The sequence below is a fragment of the Epinephelus moara genome, chromosome 12 (assembly GCF_006386435.1).
Source record: "Epinephelus moara isolate mb chromosome 12, YSFRI_EMoa_1.0, whole genome shotgun sequence".
Taxonomy (NCBI): Eukaryota; Metazoa; Chordata; class Actinopteri; order Perciformes; family Serranidae; genus Epinephelus; species Epinephelus moara.
Genome location: NC_065517.1, coordinates 28,576,020 through 28,588,228, shown reverse-complemented (window position 1 = coordinate 28,588,228; position 12,209 = coordinate 28,576,020). Strand labels below are relative to the sequence as shown.

The 12,209-nt window shown below is 38.5% G+C and overlaps 1 protein-coding gene across 1 annotated transcript; it reads right to left on the bottom strand.

The window, feature by feature from the left end:
• Window positions 1-2,585: 2,585 nt before the first annotated feature.
• Window positions 2,586-10,725, bottom strand: LOC126398455 (sphingosine-1-phosphate phosphatase 1-like). The gene is made up of 3 exons (XM_050057811.1): window positions 9,670-10,725; window positions 5,281-5,370; window positions 2,586-4,540 (listed from the first exon to the last, which is right to left on the bottom strand). The coding sequence occupies exons 1-3, from the start codon at window positions 10,357-10,359 to the stop codon at window positions 3,989-3,991; spliced, it is 1,332 nt and encodes a 443-aa protein (XP_049913768.1). The 5' UTR covers window positions 10,360-10,725; the 3' UTR covers window positions 2,586-3,988.
• Between the last annotated feature and the right edge of the window lie 1,484 nt (window positions 10,726-12,209).

Here is a 12,209-nt window from a genome sequence, read left to right as displayed (position 1 = left end):
AATAAAGGAAACAAACATTCTGTGGGTCCATAAAATTAGGCTCCCATTCATTGTCTATGGAACACCTCCAGACTTTGTACCCTGTGACATCACTAGTTTGAGACTCCTTTGAAAGAGAGAGTAGTTCATGTTCAGAAATATTGATTGAACCTTCCTCAGCCATGGAAATGGCATGTTGGAATTCTTAATTTAGGTGGCGTCCCCGCATAGAAAAAGAATGAGAGTAGAATGGACTGAGTAGCGGCCATTTTGTATGTGTATCTTTACCATTGTAACCGTTGTAACAGGCTAACGTCTGTATAAACTTACATATAAATTAACTTGCTGTGAGTTGCATACTCATTGAGGTGAGGCTTTGCAGTAAAGAACGAATGAGCAGTGAAATATTAGGCTACGTTTTCAAATAAGCAACGAGTTAATTTTAAATTATCACTGTTACGGTTACTTCCCTGTTTTTTTTTTGTTGCTAATAATTGCATGTTTGTTGAAACATGTAAACTTGAACTGTAGCTGCCTCCAAATAACGAGCAAGAGCCACTGCTCAGTGGACAACTCAGAGACGGCGATAAACCGCTGCAGATCAGCATATTTTCACATTTAATGCTGAGAATTAAGGATTTATTGCAACATAACCAGAGATGGTGTTTGTTTGAAACAGTGGACTAACTTACTAGATGACTAACAAGGATAACTACGACGGTTTTGGTGAGTTTTGTTTCTGTAGAGTTTGAATTAAGTGTGTTTTACCTTGAGTTAGCAAGGCAATTAAACTAATGTTAGTTTTAGGTCGGTGAAAGACAGAAACTTTGATTGGTGTGTGGCTGTATTTGCTGTTTAATAAGGAAAATAGGCATAAGAGTAGGCCGATATGGAGTTTTCAGACTAGTGACCGTGACACACTTTACGGCCCCACTAACTTGTGTTGTCAGTCACCATAACAACCAGCAACAATCGCATTTTCTTTTGTAGTAGCCAAATGACCACAGCAAACAGTCCAATCGCCGTTCTACTCTCATTCTATCTCTGTGTGTTCCCCTTTAAAAATCTACTGTTACCAGATATAAAGGAATTATTTTCGCACACAAAAGCATGTTGAGTCTTTTTGTGTCCCATGGCCTCGATTTCTAAGGAGACAGGAGCCACATCTGGACAACCACAGTATTAAAAACCAAAAACAAGTGGGCACGGGCCTATATAAGGAGGCTATTAATGGTTGTGGGTACTTGGGAGTGGCTCGGCTTCAAGAGCTTGGACATACTTGAAAGGCTTAAAATAGTGCTTGAATAATACCTCATTATAAAACATCTGCATCAAAAAGGAATGTTTCCATTAAGGAAAAATGTATTCTTATCAGTCCTGCTTTTTTAAGTTAAGTATTACTGCTTGAAATTCTGACATTAAGAGCTTATAAATGTATAATGGTAACCATTACCCAAAGTTCAGTTTAGCAACACAGAGAAGACCACTGATTGGGCTGACTGTACGCGTGGGTTACAAACTAGATAATGACCTAAAACCTTATCTATGTTGCTCAAAGGTTAAGCATGAATTCAGTGTGCTGCAGGAGTAAAACACATGACCGTTCACTGCCAACACAGCATGCCTTCCCTCACTATTGACAAAACAAAAAATGCTGTTGGTCTGGATTTTTGCAGAACTGAACTCAACAAAGGTTCATTAAATTTGACGTTACTTGACTTTTTCTGTTGTCATCACGGTAACAGGCCTAGTTTCAAATAAGTTTCTTCTACATTTATTTCTAATTACTGATTTCTTGCAGACTGCTTCCAATGAACTAATATAACATGTGCACATCAAACATCCATATTCACAGTACTCAAAAGCGGTGTAAAAACTAGTTTAAAATCCCAGATGCATTTCCTGCCAAGAAAGACGTACTCAGAGCAATTCTCAAAATAAAATGCATTCAAAGTAGGTTTTTTGTCCTTTTTTGGAAGGTTTTATTCTCCTTGTTTCCATATTTTTTCCTTGCATGACAGAAAAAAAAGTTGTGGGAATGGATGGTAATAATAAACCTATACATTTTTCCATGAATACTTGTATGTATAAATGTTAGAACAAACCATTATTGTAAGGTTACAACAGCAAATAAACAATCAAAACATTCAGACAAGTGCTTGGGTCAGTGTTTTTATGTTGAAGGAAATCCTGCTGAAATGTTGCTTAAATGTAATTCTTAGAAATCGAGTATGAATAATATACCTTTTGATTTTTTTTCTAGATTAACAATTCAGCTCAAGTTAGTAAGGATGGCAAAATCTTTATCAAAAATATCTTATTTTAATTGTTTGCTTTCAAATGATTATTCAGAGCGCTTCACAAATGTTTTTAAAACAAGCACAAAAATGTACAAAAAGGAGGTGATGATATAACGCTGACTATTATAATGTAGAAAAATCTTTATGATACAACAGACCTGCTCTTCCAGTCTTTCAGATTTAAATAGAGGTCGTCTAACTACTCAGACACCTGTGAGCTTAAATACTTAGAGTATTTTACTGCTTCCAGGCTGATTTGATTTCAGCACGACCACAAATGAGAAGTGAAGTGACTTCACACATGACTGATTCATGGTTTGGTTTATTCTTAGAGCATGGAATACTTCAATAACATATTGTTATATATTTCGCTCAATGATGGAAATGTACAACAGATTCTTCGTTAATGAATGCAAGCATCATTACAGTACATATGATAGATCTTGTATTTGCAAAGTTCCAGTTAACACTTAAATGTGTCGACCACAGGTGGATCTTAAAGGATAAGGCTGGTGATGTTCTGTATTGTTGTTATTGTCAACATATCCCAAGAAAAAGGCCAAAAACTAACAACGGTTTAGTGCACTGGCTCTCACTTTGTGCCACTAGTGGAACTGAGCTCCCTCTAGTGGTACGCGGAGGAACGTCCAAATATTTAAAATAGAATTTAATAAATTAATTGAAATATATATAATTCTATGAAAATACTACAATTTTAACAAAAATACCTAAACTATGAGATCCTAGGAGAAAACAACTTTTGCCTTTCCTGCAATACTCTTGTTTGGATGTTAGCCTGCTATATCTTCATGTTCATGAACGTAGCGCACATACGTCCATGACAAGTTACGAGCTAAACTGTGAGGCCAAGACATTAAGCGGAGGAAAAACAAATTGGTTTAACACTTTGAAACCCACGTAAATTGGCTTGATTTCTTTAAAAAACATGGGAAGAAGGCAATGAGCAGCAAAATAAAAAATGGCCCCAAAAAATTAGCAAGAAATTAGTAAAATGTAAAAAAATTTAAAAAAAAAGAAAATTAGTAAAAATAAAATAAAGTTAAAAACAAACAAACAAGAAAACTACCTGGAAAGAGTGCTTAAAAACTATAATAATTCTGTAACAAAACTTTAAAATGTAATAATAATTATTATTATGAATATAATTTTTCCATATTTTAAAAAAATTATTTCTATTATTTTTCTTGCAATTTTTGAGACATATTTTACCGAGTTGCTCATTGCCTTTTCCCCCATGTTTTTGAAAGAAATCGCATCAATTTGCTCAAGGTTCAAATGTTTAAATACTTGATTGGTTCCTACTTGGGACATAACTTTTTAAAGTGGGTCACAAATATATAGTTTCTTTTTATGTTTTTTTTTTTAAATGTTTTTTAAGGCTAAACTATTGCCTAAACATCTAGGCCATTAATAGTGAAACAGAAATAAATACTGTTGTGGACTATTTTCAGCCGCAGATTGATACACTCGTGTTTTAAATATTTCTGGACAACACTGGGGCTCTTTGGCACAAAGGTGTAATGACAATACAAAAAAAATACAGAATATCACCACATGTATCCTTTAAATGAGTTTCTGTAGTCAGATCCTTTATCTTGTGTCAAGACAAGCAGCATGTTTCCAAGTGCTCTTTGCCTTCACCATGTAGGTGAACGTGTCAGCAGTATATGACAGTTTGCACACAACACTCAGGCAAGGTTTACAAACCTAAAGAGGACAGGCACCACACAGACACAACTAAAACCAACAACACTGTAGACAATGTAACGGTACGGCAGCTCCACTTTCATGTGCTGCCTCGCCTGCCTTACGTCATCTGAAGGCAGCCCAAACACTCGACATAAGAACGGAATGGTCACCGCTTTCATGACCATTCTCGTGACGAGGATGACGGCGACACCGATGACGAAGCGCAACAGGGAGCGAAACACCATGCCGACACTGATCGGTGGTAAAGTTAGAGGAAGTGAGGACAGTGGTGGATCCAGCAGCAGCCCCAACTGATAGTTCACATGGGTAGCGATAGCAGCTCCCACCCCGGTGCCCAGAGCCTGAGCTGTATCGCCCCGGGAGGTGCTCCAGGAATCCAGGGAGAAAGCCACAAGTCCCAGGCTCACGTGTGACACGATAATCACGAGTGGAGCAAAGTGGTCTGTCATGTAGAAGGTGTCGATCTTGTCCAAAATTGGCTGGAAAAACGCTAAAATAAGAAGGCTGTACAGGAAGCCAGTGATTACCTCCTGCAACACAGGGACATAAAGCATTATAAACCATGCGTGTACGCCATGAAAGCTAAAAAGTTTAACTCATATCTGCACTCTAAAGAAACTTGCTTGATATACTGGAAGTCTTTTAAAGCTCATTTATGATTCATTGTGTTTTAATGGCAGACCTAACGCGAGACGTTAAAATCAACATACACTACGGCATTCTTTACATCAGTGCCAACAAACTGATGTAATGCACACAAAGTCCAAGCTCTTTCAGCATCAGTTTCTTCATCATCAAATGAACATAAAAATCAGGTGAGCAGCTGACTGATAAACAGGTGTTACTGTTGTTACACACATAAACACAAACAATATCCACTGACGTCAGCTGCCTGACCAATCTAATCTAGCTTTATCTCCTGGCTTTGATTTTTTTTTATTGGCGTTGCATAATAGTCCCACAAATGATAAATCTCTAGGTCATGTGTTTGTTTTAAACATGTAAAATGGGGCATGAGTGTATGTCATGCATATTAAGGTTGTGCAGTGATGTTAAAATATGTTAAAAATTAAATGATCTGTCTACCTACAGAAATGTAAAATATTCACAGGTGATTTAAACAGACAGAGCTGAGGAAGACACAAGTGTTTTCATCCTGAGCTGAACTATAGGTGTAAGTCAAGGGAAAGTGTTCAGGTGGGGAAGCTTCACTCTATATTCTCTGGTTAATTCATATTTCAGTGAGGGATTATTCATTTAATATACGTACCAGAATAGAATGCATTCCCATGTAGACTCTGCTTACACAGACCAGGACACTCCAGCTGAGAGCCACACCAAAGCCAAAGAGGAAGGGGTACTAGGAGGGAGAGAGAGAGAGAGAGAGAGAGAGAGAGAGAGAGAGAGAGAGAGACATAAAGACATGACATTAAGAAAATGAACACTGGTGTTACAAAGGTGGCTTTAGAAAAACCACAGAAGACATTCAGCTGATATCTGTGAAACAATTTCATGCAAACAAGGATCTTCATCCCTGCTGGCGGCTCTGTGAGGCTGTGTTTAGTGGTGCTTTAAGCTAAATGCTAACATTAGCATGCTGATTACAGTGATCACAGTTCATTGTAAGGAAACATGAATGTCTGGAGCAAACGACATGGCAACCCATCCAATAGGTGTTGAGATATTTGAGTCTGGTTGACCGCTAACACAGCTAACAAATGAGTCTTGTAACACCATTAGAGGGACAGTTCACCCCAAAATAAAAAGTACATATTTTCCCTCTTACCTGTAGTGCTGTTTATCTATTTAGATTGTTTTGGTGTTGGAGATATCGGCCGTAGAGATGTCTGCCTTCTCTTGAATATAATGGAACCAGATGGCACTCAGACTGTGGTGCTCAAAGTGCCAAAAAATAAATTTGAAAAACTCAACAGCAATGTCTCTTTCCAGAAATCATGACCTGGTTACTCAAGATAATCCACAGACCTTGTTGTGAGCAGTTTCATGTAGGAACTATTTTCTTCCTACCGAACTACACCCCCCAACCGTATCACTGCGCAGAAGGATGTGTGCATCTACTGCTAGCTAACCTAGCACCACTGAGCTAGCTATCTTAGGAGGACGCCATTAATCTTTACATCACGTGGTATCACAAGGCTCTTGTCCCTGAGTAGATGCACACTTCCTTCTGCACAGTGATATGATTGGCGGGTGTAGTTTGAAAGTTGCTTCTACATGAAAATGCTCACAACAAGGTCTGTGGATTATCTTGAGTAACTGGGTCATGATTTCTGGAAAGAGACATTGCTGTTGAGTTTTATAAAAAAAAATTTTGGAAGAAAAAATGAACTTCAGGCACCTTTCTTCCCATGTGTTGACCCTCTTCTTTAAGAGCACCTGCATTTTTTCTTGAGTTTCATATGATAAAGACATTCCTCAAACACACCACTACCTCATTCTCCAAAGTGTATTTTTTTGTTTTTGCGCTTGGAAACACCATAACTCCAACACTCAGCAACTCACACTAGAACAATCCGGACCAATAAACAGCACTACATGTAACAGGAGAAATATGTATTTTTGATTTGGGGCGAGCTGTCCCTTTAAGTCCAGACTGCCTGCATTCAGTTTAAAGCCTGTGTGCGGGTGTACAACAACAAAAAAGGGCATATGAGGTTCTTAGCTCTTCCTTCCTGGTGGCGACGCATTAAAAGGGCTCTACAATCTACACTTAAAAAGTCAAACTAAAAAAAAGTTTTTGAGAAATAACATTAATTCATCTCTTTAACATTAAACATGCAGTGCACAGCATGCAGGGACAAGCTGATTTTAACAGAGATAACTAAAGAATTTTGAAACACAGGATGTACAGTACATGACATTACACAAAGGACAGGAATGCATTGTGAGTCATCACAATGCATAACTATAGAGGCTTTCACTTACGGTTAAGGTTAGGTAGTATAACTTAAGTTACTAAAGTTATCGATGACGTCAACTCGAAAGATTGGGATGGAGGTTAATGCCTCACAAGTGATCTTAGAGCAGAGAGTGCAGAGGGCACACAAACCCGACATCAGCCAAGTTTTATTTTGGCCTGCTGTCAAGTTAGTCATGGAATTAAACATATAAGTCCTATCAGTGGGTGGAAAACTTTCATGGCTTTGAGCTCTCTGACCTGGCTGATACTGAACTACAGTACACTCTTTTCTCCCTGAGCTCAAAGGCGGTGAAACAACCCTCCCAACCCCGTCCTCCATCTTAACCTGAAAAGGGAACGGGAACAATTATGTCCTCTCATCCCTGACTGTCTTCTTGTTCATTTGAATTGCTGCTACTTTAGACCAAAATGTTTGCTGAGACTTGATACTTTCACTTTGATGCAATCACTGGTCCCTTCTCTCTCTCTCTCTATAGCACTGTAGAATAGTGGAGTCTTCAGAGTCTTTCTTCATCTCAAATACAAAGCTACCTCTTTTCACTCCTCACCTGCGCTTCTCTGACTCACCCTGTCATGTTTTAACAGTCTGCTTGAACAGAGGAATGTTTGTTGTCTCCATACGAGACTGTGCAACAAAGATTAAACGTGATTAAAAGGCAGTCTGTGCTTTTTTTGTTCCTTTGGCCGGACTGACCCACTGACCCTCCTCAGCACTGGGGGGGGCGGGCTTTGGAGAAAAATGTCATGTGGAGCTTATTGTATTTTACCGGGTCAGGGCACGTGCCATGTGTGCTTCTTGAACCCTGGTCTTATTTACTTAGATTTTATCTGAACAAACAGACACATAGAGATGTATGATGGAAAGATTTTCCAACTGTCTCAACATCTTAAACTGCGCTCTCTGGGCCTTTGAACATGTGGGACTTTGGTGCATCTGGCCACCTCATCTGTGGGTTATCAAAACGTGTTAGTATACCATGGGTCAAGGCCTGATGTAGCGATAAGAAAGAGCATTAACACTGGCGTAGCATTGAGATATTGGTAAATTTAGATATATATGGCTGCAGCTTGGTTTTCCATAACATTTTCAGCTCCACACTGAGCCCTACTTAATCCCCCGGTCCTTCCACTCTTTGTGCATAATGTATACATTCTGGTGCATTTAAGTACCCATTAGATCAGCTGGAATGCTCCCCTGGTGTGCAATGCGTTAGTTACTTTGTGTAATTGAACACACATGATCTATGTGAGCATAACATTAACTGAAAAAAAAAAGGTATCAAAACTACACTTTGACATGAAACAGGACATAATGGGTAAATGGGTTTCCAACATGGCACTAACATAATGAAATACTTTCAAATTTTAGGGAAATAAAACACAAACCTTCAGGGAAAATAAGCATAAGTGCTATCTCACACATGAAAGGCTGTGTGTTTTACGAGTGTGATTATTGTTCAGGCAGTCGAATTTGTTGGGATATGAGATGAACAAGAATCTGGGTAGCTGACCACCTTGCCTGAAACATTTCCTGACGGAAATCCTGTAGTTTATATTGTGTTCCAGTACTTGAAAAGCAAGTTAGGGCTGCAACTACAGAATAGTTACAACAACACCCTTTCTTAAATCCCAAGTTGACGTATTTAAATTGCTTGTTTTGTCCTCTCAGATGTAGAAAACTCAAACACATTTAGATTCATATCATGATAGACAGAGAAAAGCAGAAGCCATACCAACGTGATTTCTATCCAAAAATAATCAAGATGTATCCTGGATATTTTTGCTTTAAAACAATAGTAAAAGGAATACTTCACCCATAAAATGAGCATTTATGTATGAGTTAGGCGTGCCATATTACCTATAATTTGTGAAGAAAACTTTGTTTTTCCTGCATGCCTCCAAGAAAAACAGTGAACATACTGATTTATTGATTGGGGACCATGTTTAACAACAGCAAAACTACATCATTATAACATCCATTTAGAAACTCTTCCACAACTTTTGCAGGATAATCCAAGTCTCGTTTATCCAGTCGTATGCTCAGCACTTCCTACACACATGCTTAAAACTGAAGTGAAAGTGCTTATTAATGCTCTCTTCAAAGCCAGAGTCTGATAATGGTGAAAATGCATGTGTTTGGGAAGTTCTGAGCATATGAGTGAATAAATGAGACTTGGATTATGCTGCAGAAGTTGTGTAAGAGTTTGTAAACAGATGTTTTGACATAGTTTAGCTGTTGTCAAACGTGATCCCTGGTTGATCAATAAATTATTGTTACCTATTTTCTGTGGTGGCATGCAAGGAAAACAAAGCTTGCTTCACAAATTCAAGGAAATATGGCTTATATATGAAATATGGCATGACTATTTAACTAACAAATGGTCATTCTGTGAGTCAATGTATTCCTCTAAAGGAGTAATTTATTATCAAAAGTTTCTGTAAACTGACAAACCATTTAACTCACCAATTATGTCACCTCTAAAGCAAACCATTACCCATCACTATACAGTTAATCAAATTGCAGCGTCTTGACAAACCGTGAACCTGGAGCCCTTGGGGCCCCTGAGGTAGTTGACCCCTTCACCCTGTACCAATCCAGCCCTGGCTGGACTCAAGCTGCACATTGCTACATAAACTGCATGTCTTCTGTCTACAGCTGCTACATTTAAATTATTTGTTTTCACCTGTATTTGACATTTTGGGCTGTGTGGGGCTCACCTGCCACCGTCCATATGTCAGCATGAAGAGACAGAAGGGAATGGCTGTCCCTGTCATGGCGTGTGTGGACGGCATGCTGTACTCGGAGTTGTAGAAGACCTCCACCTTCACCACAGGAGGGGAGGCCGGCCGGGACCAGCGGACCATATCCTTGGTGGACTGTCCCACGAACAGGTTCCAGGCCCAGACCACGATGAGTCTCCGGCTGACCAGCGCGTCGATGTTCCAGAAGAGGAAGGGGAAGAAGACGATGAAGAACATCTCGTTGCCAAGCTCAGTCCCAAACGTGAACAGGTAGAACAGAAACTTGTTGTGGATCAGGAACTCCTGACCCACATCCCCGGTCAGGGAGTTTCTCCGGAGAGGTTTAGCTCTGACTGTGTCTGGGTCAACATCAGCTGCATCTGATGGACCATCAGGCCTGGCGGTACTGTCACCCTGCATCCCGTTAACCTGCGCTGCGGTCGCATCCCCGGCTGCTCCATTCACAACACTAACGTCCGAGCTCTGTCCCCCCTGTTGCACCCTCTTTCTCACTCCGGGACAGTCCGGCTCCGACTCTCCGCTATCCGTCGGTTTAACCGGAAATGTCCCTTTAACGCCGCAAATATTTTGAAACCTCGCTACATGGCGCGGGTCCTGGAGGTAATTACACATCTGTACAAAAGTCTTTACAAAGTCGGTCGCCATGATGTAAAATAACTGCTAGCTTAAAATGCACAACACTGTTTCGCCGTAAAAATGGAGTTCATGTTCATCGAGTGGGCTTAAGGAGAAGTGGCGCTCGGTGGCCGTTGCATTCCTCTTAACGAGATAAAATAACAGTGATTTCGCTAACAGCTCGGAGCGGCTCCTCTTCAACACTAACCTGGAAGTTACCTGGAAGCCACATTCAAAACACAGACCTTGTACACCGGTGTAGACGGCAGCATCCAAAGTCCGTTACAGTTAACCATTACTCCACGGTTTATCCTAATTCCTAACGCCACCAACTAACTGCGTCAGGCCGTTATTCTCGTTTTCACTCTGTTCCTCTTCTTCTACAGTTCGTTTTCTTCTTCGCTGGACTTAATGTTAGTCGGTCAATATACAAAATGTCCAAGTGCTACCCCTGCTGGACTTGTGAAGAACTACATCTATTAAAAATCCAATATTACATCAAAAATATTTTAAATTCAAAATAAAAATAAATACATTTCACTGTAGCTTGTTAGTAATTTACCTACATTCATATTTGCATCATAATTCATGTAGATAAATTATTTCTTTTGTTGCCATTTTTGTGTAGTTAACTATTGAAACCACAAACACTTTTGGGCCATCAAAGGAAAGGAATGTTGTTGTTTTTTATTTCACCGCTGCTTCTCTACTGTAACTGAGCCCCTTTAACAACAATTAGTCATAGGCATTGGTTATTGCTATTTATTAACAAATGTTCAGCAAAATTGTTGCATGCTATTTTAGACACTACCTGGCTAACTGAGTCAGGAACATCATATTGTCGAGAGCTTTTAATCCTTAGGAAAATAACAATACATTTAATTAATGATGTCTAATTATTTCTTTCTTTCTTTTTCTTTTTAATTATTTTGCACTGTGTTCTATGTATTTCTTGTTTTTTTTTTACTGTAAACAGGCCTACTGTTGTGTAGTTTAATCTATAACAAGGCCTATATTTTATAAACTGATCATATTTTTATATGTAACATCTTCATACACAACATAAATAACTCTAGATGCCACATTCATGTAGTAGTAAAAAGTATAATATTTATCTTTGTAATTTAGTGGAGTAGAAATGATAATCAAGTAAGTACAGTACTTGTAAATGCTCCTGATTATTTTCTGAAAAAGTCAAATTATATTTTAAAAATTTCAAAATACCATTGGTACTATTGATACTGTTCTGGTCTACATGTGTATTCCCGTGCTCTTTTAATGTATGGATTTTGTGCAGACATACAAGGTGTACTATGGGAAATGACATCACTTGTGTAGATGTATTTACTATTGTTGAATATGAGCACGAGAAAACCTACAATAGGGTTAAGTATGTGACTTTTAATGCAAATATCTCCTCTGTATTGTATATTATGTTCTGTGTTTTGTGTCTTTGTATTATATGTTGAATAAATGATAAGTTAAAAAAAATCAAATACAGTTTTAATCCATTTTAATACAGATAGCCTATTTTTCCTACCATAATTACAAACATTTTTAGTTACATTTAAAACTTTTTGTCACATATTATTAATTATGAGTAGTGACACTATGACTCATGAGGTAATATATAAATGTCTAATACATACAAATAAATCTCCAACTCATCACCCAAATCAAAAGCAAAAATGAAATTTAAGTTCATAGCAAAATATAATAGATATTCCAGGTTAGTGCACACACAGGTCTGACAAGCCAGAGACATTTATACCAGAATATCACCGGATTGTTCCTTCAAAATAAAAGCATCAAATGTATTTTTAATTTCTCATAAAGGCTGATGTGATTTTTTTTGGTAATATGTGTAGGCTACAATTTAC

Excerpts from the sequence above, each read along its gene's own strand:
- LOC126398455 (XM_050057811.1), bottom strand. The coding sequence starts at position 10,359 with ATGGCGACCGACTTTGTAAAGACTTTTGTACAGATGTGTAATTACCTC. Across the intron at positions 5,371-9,669 it reads TGACATATGGACGGTGGCAG|TACCCCTTCCTCTTTGGCTT; the intron begins GTGAGCCCCACA and ends TCTCCCTCCTAG. Across the intron at positions 4,541-5,280 it reads TGGGAATGCATTCTATTCTG|GAGGTAATCACTGGCTTCCT; the intron begins GTACGTATATTA and ends CCTGTGTTGCAG.